We start from the raw sequence: 23,755 nt of genomic DNA on the forward strand, positions 1-23,755 counted from the left end.
AAGGAAACTATCAACAGAGTAAACAGACAACCTACAAAACTGGAGAAAATTTTTGCAAACTATTTATCTCACAAAGGTCTAATATTCAGCATCTATAAGGAATTTAAACAAATTTACAAGAATCAAAGAGGCCCATTAAAAAGTGGGCAAAGAACATGAACAGACACTTCTCAAAAGAAGACATACATGCACCAATAAGCATATGAAGAAAGCCCAACATCACTGAGCATTAGAGAAATGCAAATAAAAACCACAATGATATTCTATCTCACACCAGTCAGAATGGCTATTATTAAAAAGTCAAAAATAACAGATGCTAGAAAAGTTGTGGAGAAAAGGGAACACTTATACGCTCTCGGTAGGAGTGTAAATTAGTTTAACCATTGTGTAAAGTTATGTGATGAATACCCAAAGACAGTAAAACAGAACTACCATTCAATTCAGCAATTCCATTCCTGGCTATATACTGAAAGAAATTTAAATAATTCTGTCATAAAGACGCATACACCTGTAAGTTCATCACAGCACTATTCACAATAGCTGAAATATAGAATGAACCTAAATGCCCATCAATAATAGACTGGATAAAAAATGTAGGGCATACTCATTATGGAATACTATGTTAGTCATGAAAAATAATGATATCATGTTTTTCTGCAGGAAGATGGGTGAAACCGGAGGCCATTATCTTTAGAAAACTAACAGAGGAACAGAAGAACAAATAACACATGTTCTCACTTATAAGCGTGAGCTAAATAATGAGAACATATGGACATATAGAGGGGACCGAGAGATACTGGGCCTACCAGAGTGGGAAGGCTGAAAGCGGGAGAGAATTGGGAAAAATACCTAATGGGTACTAGGTTTAATACCTGGGTGATGAAATAATCTGTACAACAAACCCCCTTGACACAAGTTTACCTATATACCAAGCCTGCACACATACTCATGAACTTAAAATGAAAGTTAAAAAATAAGTAAGTTCAGGCTCCTTTAAAGGATAGATTTTTAGTTTGTGTCCAAGGTTCGTTCTGACTATAGGAGGGCTCTGGTTTCTTTTCCTGGTTCTTTTTGGTAAACTAGATAGCTTTTATTCGAATGATTTTACCAATTTCCTCTTAATTGCTTCTAACTACAATTCCATTATTTTTGAGAGAGCCATAGGCTTCAGCTTCTTCACACTGTTGCGAGTGGACTCATTTCCATTGGGAAGAGATGCAGAACTCTCTGTTTTGTTGTCTGCTTTTTCCCCTGAACAAAATCTCTGAGCTACGGATTTGTACCTGGAAACAACTGTGTGCTTCTCAATGAATGCTTTAGGAGCTGGGCACTCAGTGGAGGGCTGGACACTTGCTTTAGAAGCTGGGCATTCGGTGGAGGGTGGCAGTAGTCTCAGGTTTTCTTTGCTTGCCTCTCCTTGTGTTGAACTGCTTACCCAATTGAAGGCCCAATGTTTTCAGCAGCATTGTGTCCAAGGTAGGTGCTCTATCCTATGAATGGAGGCTGCATGGAAAATAAAAGACCCCACCTCTCCACCGTATGCACCTGGAACTCAGACTCAGTGAAATGTAGCTGTAAACAGGATGAAAAAATGCTATTGACATACTTTTTCTGGAAAAATTACTCTGGAGCTGAAGTGGGCGGGGAGCTGCTTTTTTGCCCGTACCAGTCTGGGTTTCCCATTTTAATGACAGAAAGGGGCAGAGAGCGTGCAGGTCTTGGTTCAAATACCACAGACTCTCACTGTTCTTATCAAGTTTCTATGGATTTTCCTGAATAGTTTTTTTGCTTGCTGTGTGTCCTTAGGATCATTTCTAGAAAATTTAAGTGGTTGAGTATTTTTTTAAAAAATATTTTTACCAGTTTCATTGAGGAGAGGATCTACAGAGCTTCTCATGCTATTATGTCAGAAGTGAAACTTCTAGCAATCTTCATTATCAATTTTTTAAAAGGTCATTTCACCACTTGAAAATGCCAGCAGCACACATATGAAAATAAACGTGAAATGGTCATTGAAAGTCATGTGTAGTAGTATAGTGTTAGTTTTTCGTCATAAATAGAATGCCATTATCTGAGTGTAAATGTCCTAGTTACCCAAAATATGGGAGAGCTTGAACTCAAGAACCAGTATTACATGGCCAGATTCTGCCATTGACATAGGAATGGCAACTTCGTATCTGGAGCAAATTTCAATACCTGTTATATATCAGTGGTAACCACAAAATTAAGACAGAGACTCCACGTAGTCCAGTTGTCAGAAATGGGCCCTGCCAATTATTTGAAATATATGCCTTAAGTATTTGAATTATTTTTTTATGAGGGAAGTCCAAGATGGAGAATACTATAATTGGGACAATGATTAGTAGACATATGCGCAACAAGGAGCACATCTGGTTTCTCTAACCTAGACATGTGGTTAGCATGAAGCAGCACAAGACACCAAGAGAGGGCCCAAAGGGTCGTGGAGGAAGAAGTAAACAAATATTTAACATGACCTGCCTGTAACATTTGTAAAGTTTGCAGGGTTCAAAGCAAGAGTTCAGTTGTAAGTCTACATGCCATATTCTTAATCATTTAGAATATTTTAATCAACTTATAACTGTTAAATGAAATATTATACATCTCCTTCCATAACAAATATACCTTTAAAATGACTGGAAAGGTCAGGTTTTATTTTAGAATCCCTGGAATGCTCTACCTTCTGCATGCACCATTAGTGTGAGAAGAACTACTACTACCTCTATAGGCCATGGCTCAGATAATCCTGTACTTTCCTCTTTCCACCCTAGGTTTCATACTTCGTCATGAGAGGACTTGTCTATACATGCATGTGGACACCCCAACCCATTCTTTAACTGTTACCCATGTATAGCCACTCGATAGCTAGCTGGGAGTATGTATACCAACAGTGTTGTTAGTCCTCAAAATGACAGACCCAATGTAGAGGAGCATGTAGGTGGTGGAAGCAGGCTTGGGGCCACTGGAGTAAAGAATTCAGGGGTCATAGGTATCTTGAGGATGCACCACAGTGGGCAAGAACTCTGAGTGTGTATACATTCTTTTGGACCCACAAACTGGACTCCTGGCACTGTAGAAAGGGCATAGAAAGAAGAAGGCCAAAAGGGGTCTCGAAAGCATGGAGTTCAGAATAAAGGCTTTTCTTGACAAGATATAAGATAAATACTATATTTAACCCTAACCTATCAGAAGCAAAGTGAGAGTCTTCTAATCATACTACATGGGTAGTTGTCTATTTAGCCTGACTTTTCCACTTAAATGATGATAATAAAGGGCCCTGTGTCTTCTGTCTCACCATTTGGTACTATCCATAAGGAATACATACTACATGATAATACATTTTAAAATGTTAACACTGGTAACAAAAAGTATGTTGTATTGGCGTTACATTTATTTCAATTTAATAGGTTGAACTTCTGAAAAGTAAAAAACAGTGAATTATACTTTGGGGAAGGATAAATAAAACATTTTATAGTTACAATTATTCAGAATTTCACAACCCATAGGATGTTGAAAGGGATGGAGGAGTAAGTATACAAATTTTAAAATGAAAATGTTAGTTTGAATATTAATTAGAATATGAAAGCACCTAGGCAGCCTTACAAAAATGTAAAAACAAGGTCTTCTACCACCAAATCCCTGGCCTTTATCTTTCTTTGATTCTCTATTATGGTCAACTGGGACTTCATTTTCCTTAAATGGATTCTAGATATTAAGCCCATTTCCTCCCTTCTCTTTTGGTTTTTGTCATTTTTTCTTAGTAAATATTTTAGACCTAACCAAAGGTATAAAGGATGTGTCAAGTACCTGCCGCACTACCTAAGCAATGTAATATTACAAGTACAGTTGAAGTCCCCTGTGTCCTTATAGTGGGTTGAATTTCATTTTCCAAAAAATAAAATGTCAAAAGTTCTAATCACCAGTACTTTTACAAAGTACTGAAGGATGCGAAATATTGATCCTGGGTGTGTCTATAAGGGTGTTGCCATCACACAATAAATGTGATCTTATTTGATGGTATGGTCTTTGCAGATGTAATTTAAGTAACAAACTCAAGAAAAAGTTATCCTGGATTTAAGGTGAGCTCTAAATCCAATAACAGGTATCCTCAGAAGAGAAAGGAGAGGGAAAGATACAGGGAAGTAGGTTATATGAAAACAAACACAGAGATTAGCATTTTGTTGCCACAAACCAAGGGCTGCCAGGAGCTACCAGAATGTGGAATAGGCAAGGATTTTCTTCTAGATCTATGGAGGGAGCATGGCTGTGCTGGCAACTTGATTTCAGACTTGTGGCCTCCAGAGCTATGAGAGAAAACCTTTCTGTTGCTTTACATCATCCAGTTTGTGGAACCTTTTTATGACAGATATAGAAAGCTGAGAATCTTCTCCCATTTAATTATATGATTTCTTTCCAGAATACATAGCTACTGTCTTCAATAAGATGTTTATCATTCTCATAAATGCCTTTTGCGTGCTATATCTGTATACATCCCTCCTATGCATAGTTTTTACTACATATATGAATTCATAATCAATACATAATTGTTTTGCATGTTTTTGAACTTTGGATACACGGTGTGTTAGTCTGTTCTCACCCTGCTATGAAGAAATACTCAAGACTGAGTAATTTATAAAGAAAATAGATTTAATTGACTCACAGTTCCACATAGCTGGGGAGGCCTCAGAAAACTTACAATCATGGTGGAAGGCATCTCTTCACAAGGTGGCAGGAGAGACAATGAGTGCCAACCAAAGGGAAAAGCCCCTTATACAACCAAAAGATCTCCTGAGAACTCACTCACTATCATGAGAATAGCATGGAGGAAACTGTCCCCATGGTTCAATTATCCCCACTGGTCCCTCCCTTGACACATGGGGATTATTAAAATTCAAGGTGAGATTTGGGTGGGGATACAGAGCCAAATCATATCACATGTGTGATGGTTAATAATGACTGTCAACTTGATTGAGCTGAAGAATGCAAACTGTTGATCCTGGGTGTGTCTATAAGGGTGTTGCCAAAAGAGATTTACATTTGAGTCAGTGGGCTGGGAAAGGCAGACCCACTCCTAATCTGGGTGGTTACCATCTAATCAGCTGCCAGTGTAGCTAGAATATAAAGCAGATGGAAAAAAAAAGTGTGAAAAAACTAGACTGGTCTAGCCCCCAAGCCTACATCTTTCTTCCATGCTGGATGCTTCCTGCCCTTGAACATCAGACTCCAAGTTCTTCAGTTTTGAGACTCAGACTGGCTTTCCTTGCTTCTCAGCCTTGCAGATGGCCTGTTGTAGGAACTTGTGATCATGTGAGTAAACTCATATATATATATATATATATATATAATTAGTTCTGTCCTTCTAGAGAGCCCTGGTACCAGGAGTGGTACTAGAGGAACAAAATATTAAGGATGGAGTTCTTTTGTTGGTTTTGGAATTTCTGGAGTTGGCTGCTTAATATGATTAGACCCAAAAATGCTAAGAACTCTGCCTATAGTAGTATGTAGAACACTGATAGTCCTTGGCATGAACTTTTTATAGAGTTATGCAAAATAAATGCATTTGAACACTCCTGATTCACCACTAGTGAGAGGCAAGGAGTTTACCACTTTATTCTAGGACTTAATTTACCATATAAGCTTTCTAACCAAAAAAAAAAAGAAAAAAACTCTTTATTTTTATGCCTTTCTTTATATCTCTCTTTTTTTCCGGTTTCTTTTACCTTGTTCTATACATAAACTTTAAATAAGTTTTGAATTAGAAAAAAATTGTTCACCTATTTAAAAAGGACACACTTTAGTTTTTCTACAATACATTTTTATTGGAAATTACCCAAATAATAAAATATTTATTATTTAATGCAATATAACTTTAGATTCTAAAATATGATGAGTTTATCTACAAGTATTTATCTCATTACATTTGCCTAATTATTTTTATTTTAGTCATTTACCTAGATTATTTATGAAAACTGTGATAGTCATCAAAGTTGTGGAACTGCCATTATAAAATTATAACTGAGACTGAAAATGATCTTACCTAACTGACTTCATCTTGCTTCTAACCTCCAAGCTGTCCTTGTTCATTCCCAGGCATAGGCCAAACTAACTTTGGGAGGAACTTAGTTTATAGTTTAGCTTTTAAACAAGGATGATACCAGTCCTTTCCTCAAACAAACCTTACTTCCTGTGGACTAGACCACCTAAAGCTACAAGGTTAGAAGTTATGATAGTATTACTAAATTCAAAATGTAGTTATTTTCATTAAACCAGTATCAATGTCTTATTTATTACAAAATACATAAGCAAAGGTTATTCTGTCTTGGGTTGAGTTTGTAGGGTTTTTTTTAACCCCCATGCCAAAATTTGACACGTATTTGGCAAGGATAAGTATGAAATTGCTTGATTAATAAATGCAAACAGAAGTGTACACTGGGAATTCTTAGAACATTTCTAATATTATTTTATCAATAATTTTAAAGCTAACTTATTTATTAAAGATTTTTCTTTTACTTAAGTTATGTAAACTTGAAAAAGCATTTAACTTGTCTCTTATTTTGTCCTGTTAAAGTATTTGATTCAAGAGCTTTTATTTTCTTAAGCCAATTAATTAGAGCTCTTTTATATATTTTCAGTAGTGAAACATTGTATACACAACACATAAATACATAGATATATTAGGCATATCAATACAAATACATTATACAGATTCATAAAACCTTTTTTTAATCTTAGACATTCCAATTCCTGATAACCTGTTTTACTACTCTAGGCAGTTGTTAGCTAAATAACCTTAAACTTCCATATTAAAGAAAACAATTCAAGTGAAAATAAGATAGCAAGATTTACACTATAAGGTATGGAGAGAAAAAGTCTGGTGTGCCGGAGGGAAATTGAAATGGATTAAATTGCCAATTGAACACAACATTATATAAATTATAAAGGCCTTTTAAATATATATACATACACATATACACAAACACAAAGATTCTATAGCTTTTACTTCAGAACTTTAGCCATGAGATAAATACAAATTCCCTGGCTTGCACGAAGAACCTGTTGGATCCAAACAATGGTTTTTATCTTAATGGGAAAATAACAGCAGGTTTAAAGCAGTTAGAAAAGAAAATAGAGAAAAAGATGACTTAAGAATTCTATAGTTTGCAAATCAACATTAGGGCTCTTTCTCTTTAATGTAAATTTGCACAAAGACCTTATTACTTCCATTTTAAGTAAACTCTGGCAAGTGGAGGTGCCATAAAACCTACTGAGTGCTCACAAAAGCATCATTGTCCTTGTTTTCTCCCCATTCTTAGATTATTTGGTTTCCACTTTTTATTTTCTTAAAAGAAGGAACTAAGTTGTGGCCTAGGGTTTTTGTATGGTGGATCGATGTGTGCTGCTTGTGGGCAGGACTTCACAGTGTGTCATCACTGAATCATTTCCACCCTATTACGTGTCTAAGTTTCTTTCTCCAGAGGTCTACCACATCTGAGAGGGCTCAAAACACTGGATAATTAGCCCTTATATGGGTTTCTTGGACGAAACTTCTTTAAAATTAATCTTTGTTGGAGATTTCCCTGTAGGGCTGCTACACTTTGTGGGAGTTCACCCCCCAGACACTCCCAGGAGACTCTCAGTCACCCAGGGGCACCTTTTGGCTGAGAGGAGCAAAATGCCCTCTCTTTTCAGAGCTGAGAAAACTCAGTATCTCATTTACCTATAAAAACAACAGTTCAGTTCCTCACACAAATCTGCACAGACAGGTTGAATAGACATTAATTTTAGGAGAAAAAGCAATATAAAATACCCTGTACAAGGCATCTCTGAACTAGAATTAGGATCCTTAAACAACAGCTTCCTAGGAGAAAAAAATAATAATAAACAGCCAATACCACTTCCTATAAACTGTACTCAGCCATCTTTAGTTTGTAACTCCTGTCCACCATTACACATGCCAAATTCAAATCCTCTCATGGTCTAAGGTTCACCTCTGGTACCTCCAAAGCCAAAGAGGTCAGGTCATGCAATACAGGAAAACAGAGCTTTAGACCTCCAAATAATCTTCCCATGACTCTTGAAACTCCACAAAGAAAACAGAACACTTCAGAAAGGGTGAGTGGCACCTTTGTTTTGAATTCATTAAAGGAATTCAAGTCATTAGAAGCCGTCTCTAGATTTTTTTGGTACTGCAGATGGCAAAGGGGAAAGGAGGTATCAGGTGGAAGAAAAGTAAGTGAAAAAACGTTTGTTTTTTAAGACAGGAAGCAAACACAGAAAAGAACATGATTTTGCTTTGTTTTGTTTTTTGTTTTTGTTTTTCCTTTTCTGCAGTTGTGAGGAAATTTAGCCAAATTAGAGAGGTTTTGTTACCCATAATGTGGAATTCTCACTCGGGTTTGATCAAGTCAGGTAGAGTTGTTCAAATCTGACGGGAGAAAGACTGCAACAAACAACAACAAAGAAACCCCAACAATATGATCACTGAGTGCTCTAATGGGAAGGAGAAATTAAGATCATCTGGTTGTTCAACTTTAGCCAAGATAAAACCCCAATTTAGCTACTTACCTAGGGATGGGTTTCAGGCTAAAGACTACTTTCTACCATCCTAGAAGCAGGAAAACAACTTGTACTTGTCTTCCCTGGTGGGAGCAAGCTTAAACTCTGTAAAGGAGTTATTTGCCTTCCACCGTTTTGAAAGCAGGAAATCTTGCCTTCCTTGTTGAAAGCATGTAAAACTCCAAAAAGAAGGGGAGCAAAATAAACTTAGATCTCATTCAAATTTTGGGAGATCAGAGATTCTCTGGATGGGGTGCTCCCAGACCGCAGCAAATTGTCCTATTGGTTTGAGCCATGAAGTTAGCTCATGCTGATACCAAGCACCCATAGGAGATTTTCCAAAGGTCAGGTACATCTCCACTCAGAATCCCTTCATGGTTACCAAAATGTAAACCCCAAATATTTGAGACAGGTCTCAGTTAATTTAGAAATTTTAATTTTCCAAGGTTGAGGACACACAACCATGACAGAGCCTCAGGAGGTCTTGACAACATGTGCCCAAGGTGGTAGGCGCACAACTTGGTTTTATACATTTTAGGGAGACATGAGATATCAATTGATATGTGTGTAATATATACATTGGTTCAGTCTGTAAAGGTGGGACAGCTCAAGCTGAAGGTGGAAAAACTCAAAGTGGGGAGGAATCTTGTAGGTCATAGGTAGATAAGAGACAAATGGTTTTGTTCTTCTTAGTTTCTGATTAGCCTCTGCAAAGGAGGCAAACAGATATGTATTTATCTCAGTGAGCAGCAGGGTGACTTTGAAAAGAATGGGAGGCAGGTTAGCCCTAACCAGTTCCCTTTAGCTTAGTGATTTGGGGGCCCCAAGATTTATTTTCCTTTCACAGGAGACATCAAATACTAGTTCATGCTTATTCAGAAAAGGAAAGTGTTTTCTAACTCTGAAAATGCACTTTGCAAAAGCATAGCTTAACAAATGACTTAATATTACATCTCAGAAAAGTAATACCAATAAATTCCTTTCATCACTCCAACTAAATTGCATTGTTTTCAGTTTTGCCACTGGCCCCACCTAAAGAAGGGAACATGGCATACTCATAAATTATTGCTTTAAATATGAAGGAAGTGTAGAAAATTTGTAAGTCAATAGCTTCATAAAAACAACAAAACTGACTCAGAATTCCAATCTGGAGTCTAGAGTTGGTTTTATCACTTGCTCCTTGATGCGACCTTGGCGTATTATTTATCATTTCTTGGCTTCAGTTTTTTTTGTTTGTTTATAATTAAGACATAATTGTACATGTTTGTAGGATACATTGTGATGTTTTAATATATGTATACATTGTATAATAATCAAATCAGGGTAGTTGACAAATCCCTTACCTCATACCTTTAACATTTCTTCATGGTAATAACTTTCAATGTCTTCTCTTCTAGTGATCTTGAAATAAATAATACACTGTTGTTAGCTCTAGTCACTCTATTATGTAATAGAACACAAGAATTTATTCTTCCTATCTAATCATAACTTTGTTCCCATTGACCAACCACTCCCTATCCCCCTTTCCTCTGAAACCTCTGGCAACTACCGTTCGACTCTGCTTCTATGAGATCACCCTTTTTTAGATTCCAAATATGAGGCAAATCATGTGATATTTGTCTTTCTCTGCCTGATTTTAGTAAACATTCTGTCCTCGGGTTCATCCATATTGCTGCAAATGACAGAATTTTATTATTTTTTATAGCTGAACAGTAATATATTGTGTTTATATACTATCTTTTAAAACATTTATGTTAGGTGTAGGGGTATATACGCAGGTTTGTTATATAGGTAAGTTGCATGTCACTAGGGATTGCCATACAAATTATGTCACCACCCAGGTAATCATTGTAGTATCCAAAAGGTAGTTTTTGATCCTCATGCTCTTTCCTCCCTCTACTCTCAAGTAGGCCTTAGGGTCTGCTGTTCTTTTCTTTGTGTCTATATGCAGTCAATATTTAGCTCCCAGAGAGGTAGGACCCAACTCCAGAGGTGGGACTCAACTATGGAGACAGGGCTCACACACCGGACCAAATTGAGGACTAGCTAAATAGGGACAGAGCAGAAGCAGATTTCCATGAGACATATCCACTAGTGTGCCATGTCAGTTTATTATTACCATGGCAACACCCAGAAGTTACCATCTGTTTCCAAGCAGGGGTTGAGTCAATTTCAAGAACTATCTCCCCCTTTTGGGAAAGAAAATGACATCATGATATTTTTCTTTTTTATTATTTATTTATTTGTTATACTTTAAGTTCTGGGGTACATGTGCAGAAAATGTAGGTTTGTTACATAGGTATACACGTGCCATGGTGGTTTGCTGGACCCATCACCCCATCATTTACATTAGGCATTTCTCCTTCTGCTATCCCTCTCTAATCCCCCCACCCCCTGCTATCCCTCCCCTAGCCCCCAGCTTCCCAACAGGCCCCAGTGTGTGATATCCCCCTTCCTGTGTCCACGTGTTCTCATTGTTGAACACCCACTTATGAGTGAGAAAATGATGTGTTTGGTTTTCTGTTCTTGTGTTAGTTTGCTGAGAATGATGGTTTCCAGCTTCACCCATGTCCCTGCAAAGGACATGAACTCATCCTTTTTATGGCTGCATAGTATTCCATGGTGTATATGTGCCACATTTTCCTTATCCAGTCTATCATTGATGGGTATTTGGATTGGTTCCAAGTCTTTGCTATTGTGAACAGATATTTTTCTAAGAAATCTTTTCTAAGTAAGTGAACTGGGACCAGGGAAATTATTTTTACGAAGAATGACTATCCTGGAGACGACCTGTTTGAAAAATCAAGGGTAAATAATTGTAAACTGTTAAAGATATATTTGAAACCCCCACAATTTGCATTTCTTCAGTGTTCCAAGGAAGGGCTGCTTGAGGCTGGTAGGGCTAACCACAGAAAGAGTTGCTTCAGTGTCATTAAGGACAGTGAAACCCTCCTCTCCAATCATTAGGGAAGTTTCACTCAAGTGATTAAACGGCAAGATCTGAAAGATCCCCTGTGTTTTCTGAGAACACCCTCAATCCATAAGGGACATAGAGGGCAGTTTATTAAGGTATAATTTGGCATGTTTTAATTGTACACAATGCTTTCTTTCATCATTGCCCAGGTCTTTTTGCAGTGGTGGAAGACAACTTTAAGATTTGGATTCCTAATGTTAGACTGCCATGTTTTATTATGTGTGTTGAAAATTATTGTAAATTTGTTATTTTCTTTGTTCTTACTTTATTTGTCTTAGAAATTGTTTGGGCTAATTGGTTGCCCAGGTTAACTAAATCAGAGGTGAACATTATTTCCTAAATAAATTGAGCCCCTTTAATGAGAATTACAAGATCTTCATCAAAGCTATTTATGAATACAGAATTAAGCCACTTTGGTAGATTTGGTATCTGAGTCAAGTCCAGAGTTTTCTTTGAAAACTATTTGAAGTCTATTATAATAATCATGTACAGACTCACCTTCCTTTTGGGTGCAGGCCTGAATCTTGTTACAATCTACTTGTTTGGGGAATGCTAGAGGAATGGCTCACTATAAATTATTGGCTCTTTCTTGGACTTTTTCCTCCTACTGGAGAATATATTGAATTGGATGCCCGTAAGATGATTGTTTCGGCCTGCTTTAGCCATCCAATGTATGCTTGACCTTCTCCAATGAGCGTTAATTGACAAATAGTAGAGAAATTAGGTACATCAGTTTAGATAAGAATTTAAAATTCTTCAGCAAATTTATGACTCCTCAGTAACCTTGAGGAAATTTTTAACTATAGCCCTATATTCGACTTTTGTTTAGAGTATATATGAAATGTTTAAGAGAGTGTCCTCATTATTTGGGAAGAGTTTGAAAGAATAACTTTGAACATGCTTAGCAGAAAAAGGGAAATCGAGAGAAACTTTGAGATCATAAGAGTAGAAGGGAAGTGTAGGACAAAAAGACAGGGGAACAGAAAGAGTGGGGGAATGAGATCTGGTGGAAGAAACTCAAGCCTCAAGGATTTTCTCTTTTTATTTTTTATTAGTGAGTTTAGAGACTGTTTAGGAGACAGGCAATTTTAGAGTCCTGAATGTATTGGATGCCTCTAAATATCCATTAAAATATGTACCACATTCAGGTTGTTTTGTTTTAGAACCATGATCTTCTAATTTAGTTTGGAGAAAACTTAGTTTATTTATTTATTTATTTATTTATTTATTTATTTATTTATAAATTTATTATACTTTAAGCTCTGGGGTACACGTGCAGATCATGCAGGTTTATTACATAGGTACACACGTGCTGTGGTGGTGGTTCACTGCATCCATCGCCCCGTCACCTACATTAGGTATTTCTCCTATTGCTATGCCTCCCCAATCCCCCTACCCTCTGCTATTCCTCCCCTAGCCCCCCACCCCGCAGACCCTGGTGTGTCATGTTCCCCTCACTGTGTCCATGTGTTCTTATTGTTCAACACCCACTTATGAGTGAGAACATGCAGTGTTTGGTTTTCTGTTGTGCCAGTTTGCTGAGAATGATGGTTTCTAGATTCATCCATGTCCCTGAAGAGTATATGAACTCGTCCTTTTTTATGGCTACATAGTATTCCATGGTGTAAATGTGCCACATTTTCTTTATCCAGTCTATCATTGATGGGCATTTGGGTTGGTTTCAAGTCTTTGCTTTGTGAACAGTGTGGCAGTAAACATACATGTGCATGTGTCTTTATAATAGAATGATTTAGAATCCTTTGGGTATATACCTAGTAATGGGATTGCTGGGTCAAATGGTATTTCTATTTCTAGATCCTTGAGGAATCGCCACATTGTCTTCCACAATGGTTGAATTAATTTACACCCCCACCATCAATGTAAAAGCATTCCTATTTCTCCACATCCTCTCCAGCATCTGTTGTCTACTGATTTTTTAATGATCACCATTCTAACTGGCATGAGGTGGTATCTCATCGTGGTTTTGATTTGCGTTTCTCTAATGACCAGTGATGATGAGCTTTTTTTCATGTTTGTTGGCTGCATAAATGTATTCTTTTGAAAAGTATCTGTTCATATTTTTGGCCCACTTTTTGATGGGGTTGTTTGTTTTCTTGAAAATTTGTTTATGTTTTCTGTAAAACTGGATATTAACCCTTTGTCAGATGGGTATATTGCAAATATTTTTTCCCATTCTGTTGGTTGCTGGTTTACTGTATTGATAGTTTCTTTTGCTGTACAGAAGCTCTTCAGTTGAATTAGATCCCATTTGTCTATATTGGCTTTTGTTGTCATTGCTTTTGGTGTTTTAGTCATGAAGACCTTGCCCATTCCTATGTCCAGAAACCTAGTTTTGATGTATCAAGGGAATCTCAATTTGGCCATTGCAGTTCTAAGGTATCTTTTGTATATAATTTCCACTGTTCCAAATAAATACAAGAGGAAGACCCATAAGTTTTAGACATATTACTAGCTGAAGTCTCAGAAGAAGGAAAATCATTATAAGGTTTAGAATTAAAGAATGTCACCCTTAAGATAATAATACTCACCAATAGGAAAACTCACATTTTGTTTGCATAAATGAAACAACCATCCCTAAATTCCCAAATAAGGGTGTTGACCTCAACCAAAGGGAGGGAAGTAGGAGCCTGAGAAGAATTGTGAAAGAGGGTGCCTGCAATCCAAGGAAGTGGAGAGGACAAGGGGCTCTTTTCCAAAAAACGCCAATCTACTGTAACATAAGATCATTTTGAGTTTCACTTCTGACATCAGCTATGGGAACTCTGACACGGAGGTCAAAGGAAATAGCATTTATTTTGGAACCAAAGAAGTGCAACTCAGATACACGGAATCAGGGAAGCCCTGAATAGTGTCTGTAAGGCAAGCACAGGAGAGGATTTTTTTACAAGGGATTTCCACAAAAACTTGGTTTTGGTTTAGTTCATTGGCTACTCAGAAATTCTATATCCTAAATAAACCCATTTAGACTAGTTAATTAATTAGAGTACTCCTAGCTGAGAGATGTGTTAAAAACCTGATACTGACTTCTGTTGTTTATCCAAGTCTATTGGAACACTCTGTAGCTGAGAGATGTCAAAAAAACCTGATACTGACTTCTGTTGTTTATCCAAGTCTATTGGAACATTCTGTGGTTGACCTTTAGCAGGTGTGAGTGTGCATTCCTCTCAAAAGGATTTCTTGACTCCTCTTTAAAAAGGTTTAGTCTTACTTCATTTTCTTTCACAATCCCATTCTTTAATTATTGGAGGGAAGTTACTGATTAGTTTCTTGGGCCTTCAGAATGAATCTTCTAATTTGACTTTGGAGCAATCAGTTTTTCCCACGTACATGGGGTTTAAGCAATTATTCCCTGGCTGACTGTGTTAAGAATTTATGCCTTGTCTTTAGTCAAGGTTTGAGATAGGATGACAAAGGATTGTATTTAGGCTATGCACCACTTGCCTAACAAATATTTTTCCTAGTTTGTTTTTTACATGCTAAAAAGATTAATGTATCTAAGTACACAGTTTTTCATTTTTATGTTTTAAAATCTATAAACAGTTTTTTAATGTGTTCATTTCCTTTATTTATAAACTTCCAAATTCTCTTATCAAAGGGTAAAATATATCTTATTTTATATTTACTTCTTATTTGGAAGTTTTCTGAATTTTTCCATTCAACTCCTTAATCCATCTGGAATTAAAATTGGCACGTGGTATAAGATTAAAATCTCAGACGATTTTTAAAAAAATTAATGCATAACGTTATTTGTTGAATAATTCTTTCCCTCATCCCTGACGTGTGGCTATGCAATCCTTTGCATTTTCTGTAATGGGAGGGCACATGGGAGAAAAATTTTAGATTCTCCCAGAATGCCAGAGCAAGAATGTGTCTTAGAGATTGCATCTAAGCCCATTCTTTATCAAATGGAGAAACCAAGGCCCAGAACAGGTAACTGGCTTGCCAAATGTCATGCTAGTTAGTGGTGGAGTCAAGTCTCAAACTAAGATTTTTCTGATGTCCAATTTGGATTTGAGGCTGTATTCCTTTTATCTTATCCAGTTTCTGGGGCAACTTGACAACTTAAGGTTAATTAACCAGCCACAGAGGAAGACAATACCCCCAAGTAGAGAATTCTGAAAGGACCATTTCAGCTTGTCTCTATCCCCCTGCACAGCTCTTGATCATAAACATGGTCAGACTGAGAAGTGGGTGCCACAGTCTCTAGATATAAGAGGATCAAAGCTGGGGGGAAATGCTAACTATGAAATGGGTCCATGACTTAAGCATCTTTACATGTGATATATTGACTACAAAAATTGTATAGCTGAAGCAATCAGAAAGGATCAAAGTGGGTGGGCTTTTCTCAGGAAAGAAGGAAGGAGAATTTAAGGTGGATTTCAAAAGATAGGCAGAAGACCCCTGAATTGGGAGCACAGTTTTCACTTTGCTCTCCTCAAAACACTCTTGTTGTCTGAGAGCGTCCTTTGTGCTCTCTCTCTCTCTCTCTCTCTCTCTCTCTGAAATAAGGGTCTTATAAGGGTCTAAAGAAAATGCAAGATATTAGGAGGTGGGGACTTTGAAATGTTATTAGATCATGAGGACGTAGCCTTCAAAACTGGGATTAGCACTCTTGAAGTCCAAGAGTAAGTTCTCATCCTTTCCACCATGTGAGGACACAGCAAAACAAGCACCTTCTATGAACCAGAAAGCATTTTCTCACCAAACACTGAATTTGCTGGCACCTTGACCTTGGCCTCCTCAGCCTTTAGAACTGTAAGAAATAAATTTCTGTTGTTTTTTAAGCTACTAGGTTATGGTATTTTGTTGTGGCAGCCTGAATGGTCTAATACAGTCCCTTTATCTATCTTTGGTTGACATTTCTTAGTCCTTTGAGTCTTCTTTGACATCCAGTAACTTTGATACTGTCATAAAAAATTAATTACAATTAATACATCTTATGTAAATAGGAAGGAATAGCGGAATGGGAAGGTAGAAGCAAAACGATTAATATAAACACAGATATCTTGATATCAGCATAAGGAAGTACTCCTAACTATTGTAGTACTGGATTTTGCAACTAGTCAGAAGGTCACAATTGATGTTTTAAACAACTTTCTTCCTTCACTACCTTCTTCCATTAATCCATTCCATATTACGTTTGCCCTCAACTTGTTGAGCTTTCATGACTGGAGATGTGACCCAGTCTTCATTTCTCAAGTGTCTGAGCCATTATGAGTCCTGTTTGTATGGGTTGCTGTAATTTTCCATTGACTTTAGTCACAGTAAGTGGAAGTACTAAGAGACATCCCTGGGAAACACCTGCATTACAGATCCTCATTATGTGTAGCAATGCAATTTCTTCTTGATATTTAAGATCTGCCATACCAGTAAGTACTGTAGCCCCTTATTTTGCTATTTATTCAGTGGCATGAGTTCACCAAATGTCAATCTCAGCAATAAATTCAACAGAAGCATTGCTGCAACCTGTGGTGGAATCATTCAGCTGTTCAAATTAAGGCCTCTAAGTCAGCATGACTTAAGTTACAGGGATGAGAAAAGTAATTTTACTAATGGATCAGTAGGGAAATAATGAAGAGATTTAAAACCATTGTCATTTCTTGATTCTGTAACCTAGGATTCCTGGCTATTGGGGAAATAGCACCACATTTTGGACACGAACTTAGAGCATATACCAAATTACAGAGGACATGAGCCAACCCTGCAAAATGTCATCTAGCTGGCTCTGTAACTGAGTCATCAAATCCATTCCACTCTCTATTGACCAGGTGCTTCAGGTGATAGGTAACATGGTAAGGCCAGTGAATTTTATGAGTTGGCACATTGCCACACTCTGGTAAGAAATCAGTTGTTGGATTAGAAGGGACTCTGCATAAAATACTGTGATAGTAGGTAAGGCAGTCAGTAAATCCTCAGATGGTAGTTTAGGCACAGTTTTGCAGGCAAAATGGTAAAGTCACATTTAGAATCATTGTGTATTTTTGTGAGAACAAAACAATGCCTCTTCCATGATGGAAGTGGTGCAGTGTAATCAAGTTCAAAACATGTAGCTTGCTAGTCCTTCTGAGGAATAATGTCATATTGGAATCTTAGTTTTGGTATCTGCTGAAGCTGTAGCCAAATTGACTTTGGTGGATGGAGGTCCATGATTCTGAGCCCATTCATAAACTTCATCCTGGCTGCCATGACCACTTTCTTCATGAACCCTCAAGTAAAGACAAGAGTGTCTGAGAATGAGGCTGACTGACATCCACAGAATGCATCATCTTATCCCCTTGATTACTAAACTCTGCTGAGGTTGTTCTTTGGTGAATATTCACATGAAACCCAAATATCTTTATATTGTATGCTCATTTGCAGAGATAGCCACATATACCTCTTCCCCACATTTTTTTATTACTTATTTTATAATCATGTCCTTTCCAATGGACTTCCAGTCAAACTGTCAACCAATGTTTATGTAGCGGGGAAATTTATACTGCTGTCCCCATGGTTTTCTCTATGCAAAATGAGCAAGGTTCTCTGGCATTCCTTTTTTTTTTGGGTAAAGGTATGTCCTTCAATAAGTGGCTTTTATGTTAAGGTTAGCAACAGCAGTTACTGCTGTTTGGAGACAAGTACTATAACTGATACAGACATTGATAACAGAAATTAGGTTTCATGCAACAAAATTTAAGGAAATCGGAGAAATTTGAAATTGATTATCTGCCCCGGTAGGACTAAAGGCAGTTAAAAAACTCCATTTGTGTTCTAGAAGGGGGATATGGCAGCCCATGAAATGAAAGAGCATATCATTTAAGTGGTTCTCTGAAATGTAAAGCCTTTGGAAGGCCTGGATTTGGAAGACCTCATTGCTGCCACAGAGAAGTCTGAAAAATGTAAGTAGTTAATAGATTGTGAGGTGAAGTGGATGCTTATGATGGCGCTAGAAAGCTTTTAAAAAGAAGCCTAAATTATTGCTCAGAAGCCTAATTTATTTGCTTAAGTGCTCAAGGAACATATGGAAGACAGGAATATGTAAATAGAATTTCTGGAGGGCTAAGTTAGCTAAATCCTATACTCACCATTTGATCCTGTGTATTACCAAATTATAGAATTTGTTGATTTCTCAGCTTTGATGTCACTTTTGTCAAAATTAGTCACTGAAATGGAAAGAGTAAAAATTCAAGAGTAGCAAAGTTGAGAGAGTTGAAAGAACCTCAACTCCAAATGCCAACTGAGCCTCCCTTGCCAGCAGAAGCAGTCCTACTCTGTGTCCAATGCAGCTGTTTCTCCTTTGCTTAAACATCCAGTAATTTCCTGGCCTGTGATACTTAAATTGCAAGAAGAAGCCAGTTTTCTTAATGCCACAATCTCATACCTATTGTCTACAGACCTGTTAGTAGAGTAAGATCCCATCATTTCTCTCCGGACTGGGGTGGAGAATCAAATATCAGGTCAAAACAATGAGAACAATGTTTACAAACGGAAAGAACTGTGGAACGTTGAACATTTCCAAAATAAAACTTGTGTGAAAATGATTATGAGGGTGTTCATTTAAAGAAGGAGATATATAATTTTAGATCTGATTGAATTTATTGATACGGTAAAACTTCCTAGAGAGTCTATTCAACGTGCTACTCTAGCAGCTTTACACAAGACTGAAATTATTGTGATAAATATGTTTGCAAGAAGATCTTACACCTTCTCAAACAATTGCATCTGAAGGAAAATGTATTAGCAGAAAGCAGAAATGAACAACAGTAGTGGGGAGAGATAAAGCTCAGGGAATATGGAGCCTCAGAGTTGAGGTGAGGGAGTATAAGATAACGGAAGAAAGGGAAGAGAATTATCTGTTTCTGGATCCCCACTTTATGCAGGGCACTACTACAGGAGCTTCTGGACATCACCTCTAAATTTCATTTTATACTCTCAATTGCCACATGACATGGGAATTATTATTATTTCCACTTTAGAGGTAAGAAAACTGAGGTTCAAGGATGTTAAGTAACTTGTCCCAAATTACACAGTTACAACATAGAGACATGATAGGAGTATAGGTCTAATGCCTGTGATGCCAGAGCACAGGGCAGGGGAGTCTACAAAGGGAACAGTACCTTTCTCTTATATAGGAGGTAAGTCCTGCTAGCAAAGCTCAGCTGAATCAGAAGCAGGAGAAAACAATCTGTAACATTGTCTGACTATGCCACCAGAGGGCACAGGTTTGGAAATTTTCTTTTTACATAATCTATTGCTGTTTTTTCTGTAGGGACTTGTTGTAGCTGAGAGAGCAGACAATGTGTTATATTACATGGACTAACCTCACAGCCTAGAGACCTGAGGTTGTCACTCCCTTTCTTTGGGACACATGTACCAGTGACCATCACATTTGTGAGGTCTGCTCTCTTCAATATGGGCAGTGGGTGTCAGGTAGTTAGAAAGATCTCTTGGGTTCAGGACTGATATTTACTATCCAGCTCTGAAACCTCAGTGCTGACTGTAGTGCTTTCCATATAGTGGGAGGTTAGTCTATGTTTTGTTAAGAAGAAATAATGGTACACAGAATCACCCTCTATCTACCCGCCAATGGCTTCCCAGTGCCCCCAAGGTAAAATCTGCACTATTTATCCTGGCTTCTAGTCTTACCATAGACTGCATTTAGTTTTAGCTAAAACTAGCCCCTCATTCCCTGTCTCCCCTCGCACTACAAATTAACACATACATTCTTAATGTAATACTGAAGCTGGAAGTATCTGGAATCAGATGCTTCACAAAATGCCATCCCCGTAGTAAATACTCAAAAGCAGGAGTTGCCATTTCTGCTGCTGCTGCTACTACTACTACTACTACTACTACTACTACTACTACTACTGGAGCTAGAAACTTTCAGAGTCAGGTTGAAATCAAGTCTCCTGGCTAAGCCCAGTTCTCTTTGTGGCCATTGCTTCTTTACATATAATCAGGACACAGTTAATACTAGACAGTGGAATCTTTAATTTCATTCTCCTTGACTTCTTCTGCATCCTCTTTTGGAGTCCTGTGACCAGGGGAGGGTACAGGGAATTTTAGTAACCAGAAGACAGGGCTTGTTTCCACCTTAGCAGACATATATGTGTGCAGCATCAGAAGTCTAGGACTGAAAGCTACCTTTAGCATCATTTCTTCTGTGAATGCATGTATAATTTCTACAGAACCTATTATAGAGGATCACTCAGCCTCTGCCTTTGTACAACTTTCCCTCAAAAAACTGCCAATCCCTGTACTGTTTGGCCCAATAGTGAGATTTTTTTCCTGCTGCCCCTTGGTGCTTTTGCCTGTGATCCTCATTCTGCCTGCTGAAGACACTCTTGCTAGCATGGACCTAAACCCCTCAAGCTCTGACAATCCTCTTTCTCTTTTGTTTTACATGAAAGGTCTGGCAGCCAAAGCAATCACTCAAAGTTCAAACCTCATCACTTTTTTTTTGCTTTGTTCCTTGTGGCCTTGACTTTGTACATCAGCTTTGAAAATACCATCCCAGAGTTAATGCTGGGTTAATTTGTAACTAAGAGTGCTCTAGTTTTGCAATACAGGACATGCTATAAAAATGGAAAGATGTTGCTTCCTGAGAGATGCAGGTGGATTCTTGGGCATTTGTTTAAGTATCTTTTTTCTCTTGGGAAACTTTGAACATCTCTATCAACAAGTCAGAGTCCCAAATAACCAAGTCGGTAAGTCAGAGTCCCAAACCAAATTCCTGGCTCTAGGGGCAAAGTTCTAAGTGTGGTCATCTAATAATTGGCCTTCTTACCAGCCCCAGTGACTTTTAAAGAAACAGGACTCTGATGACAATGTGGAGATTCTATAGAGTGGTGAAGAAAGTGGGGGTTGGTATGGAGGGTATAGGAGACAGTGTGACCTGTTAGGAGCTGATATAATAGTTCAGGCCATAAACTGAGAGGCAGAGGTAGCAGGAATGAAGAGAAGGGAGAAGTTTTGAGAGCTAGTTATGAGTTAGTATTCATAAGACTTCATGCTTCACTAGATGTGGGGACTGAGAATAAAGGGAGACTCTAAGATGATTCCCAGGTTTCTGGCTTAGGTGCCTCCATAGACAGTGATGTGATAGACTGAGATGTGGCATGAAGATAAGCGAACAAGCTTAAGGGGTAGGGAGATGATATGTTTACATCTGGCAACTTTGAGATTTTCTTATTTAGACTGAGGTCTGTGTGAACCATCCTGGTGGATATATCCAAACGGCAGCTGATTAAATGGCTACGAGCTCAGGAGAGCAATCTAACCTAGAGAGGTACAGTTTCTAGCCATCATTCCTCTATCTGGTTCTCTTGGTACTTGGGCTTCATGCCGCAGTCCACTGTGCACCACCTGAAGGCAAAGTAACTACCTGCCATTCACCCCAACAAAATGCCACTGTCTATACAATGTCGTCCATTAATACTGACTTTGCATTCAACTTGTACCGGAGTTTCCCTTTTGACCCCAGGTAAGAACATCTTCTTTTCCCCTTTGAGCCTTTCTGCAGCTTTGGTTCTGCTTTCCTTTGGGTCCTGCTCCAGCACCCAAACTGAGATTATGGAAACCTTGGGGTTCAACCTCACAGACACTGCAATGTTAGAGATCCAGCAGGGCTTCCAGAACCTGATCTGTTCACTGAATTTTCCAAAGAAAGAATTGGAATTGCAGATAGGAAATGTCGTCTTCATTGGGAAGCATCTGAAACCAATGGCAAAGTTCTTGGATGATGTCAAGACCCTTTATGAGCCTGAAGTCTTTTCTACCGACTTCTCCAATGTTTCTGCAGCCAAGCAGATTAACAGTCATGTGGAGATGCAAACCAAAGGGAATGTTGTGGGTCTAATTTAAGACCTCATACCACACACTATCATGATCTTAGTGAACTATATTCATTTTAAAGGTAAGACTTTCAGGTGTCAATTTCCAGTCTAGGGTTCAGATACTTGGGTGGAGTGCTGAGGGGAGATCATGGTCTTTTATTACTGGCATCAGTAGGTGTCCCTCATACCACAGTGATCTTCTGCACTGGACATAGCTGTGAATAGTATTGGATCTTCCAAGATGGACACACCGCTCTGTGAATGAGTCCAGAAAATTTCTAGGGAGAGCGCCCTTTCAGAAAGTGGGTGAAAATGGTATGAACATCTTGCTCATAGTTGGCTAAAGATTTATGATTTCCAAAAGATTTGGTGAAATGAGACAAGCTTGTACTTGTCAAGTAGACATATTTGTATGTAAAGCCTACTGTGATTCGCACTTGCTGTGTACACTTAGGCACGCTACATACACACTTTTATCATGTATTATGCACTCACTGTGTACCAAATATCATCCTACATGTGTGGTATACACACACTGTCTCATCCAATTCTCATAAGTGCCCAAGTTCACACAGTTAATAAGTTTTAGAGCTGATATTCCCAGCAAGGTCTGTGTGAATCTAAAGCTGATGCTTGTAGAAACAAGAATCATGTGACTATTTTCTAAAGGTACTGTGCTCTAATGATTTCTCCTGGTTCTATAGTGTATGTCAGCCACATTGCTTGGAGGAGTTAACAATTGTTGGCCACAAACCACACGTATACAGATTGGCTAAAACAGCAGAAAAGATGTGTTGTCTCATTTCACCCTAGTGTGTTGGATATCCTCAAATCTTTTGATGGAAGAGAAAACTATGGATCTGATGGGCTTAGTGTGGTGTAGTAGTTTTCAACACAGACCATGGAGCCTAACAGCTCTGGGTGTGATTCCTGACCCTGCCACCTGTTAACTGGGAGACCATGTCAAATGACTTTCTCTGTCTGATCCTCAGTTACTTGTAAAGCAGGTTGATTTGTAAAGCTGGTACCTAACTCTATGGTGGTCTTAATTACTAGATGACATGACTAATGGAAAAGTTCTTGGTGGCACTAATATCAGTTTAAAATAAACACCTCTCTTTCTTTGTGTTTTAAGCCTTTGGTTCTGCTTTCCTTTGGGTCCTGCTCCAGCACCCAAACTGAGATTATGGAAACCTTGTGGTTCAACCTCACAGACACTGCAATGTTAGAGATGGTGTGAAACAATTCTGTTTTTCACTTTCAGTACCGTATTTAATAATTTACATGAGACACCCAACACTTTATTATAAAATGGGCTTGTATTATGTGATTTTGCCCAGTTGTAAGCCAATTTGATATATGATGGAAT

At 38.0% G+C, this 23,755-nt stretch overlaps 1 protein-coding gene across 1 annotated transcript in view; it reads left to right on the forward strand.

The window, feature by feature from the left end:
- Positions 1-23,495, forward strand: part of SERPINA7 (serpin family A member 7) — a 54,741-nt gene extending 31,246 nt beyond the window's left edge. Inside the window, 3 exon segments of the mRNA XM_017518668.1 lie at positions 21,853-22,019; positions 22,021-22,466; positions 23,443-23,495. Of these exon segments, the coding sequence (XP_017374157.1) occupies positions 21,853-22,019; positions 22,021-22,466; positions 23,443-23,495 (666 nt within the window).
- Positions 23,496-23,755: the final 260 nt, after the last annotated feature.

Source organism: Cebus imitator, unplaced genomic scaffold (assembly GCF_001604975.1).
Source record: "Cebus imitator isolate Cc_AM_T3 unplaced genomic scaffold, Cebus_imitator-1.0 Scaffold696, whole genome shotgun sequence".
Lineage (NCBI taxonomy): Eukaryota > Metazoa > Chordata > Mammalia > Primates > Cebidae > Cebus > Cebus imitator.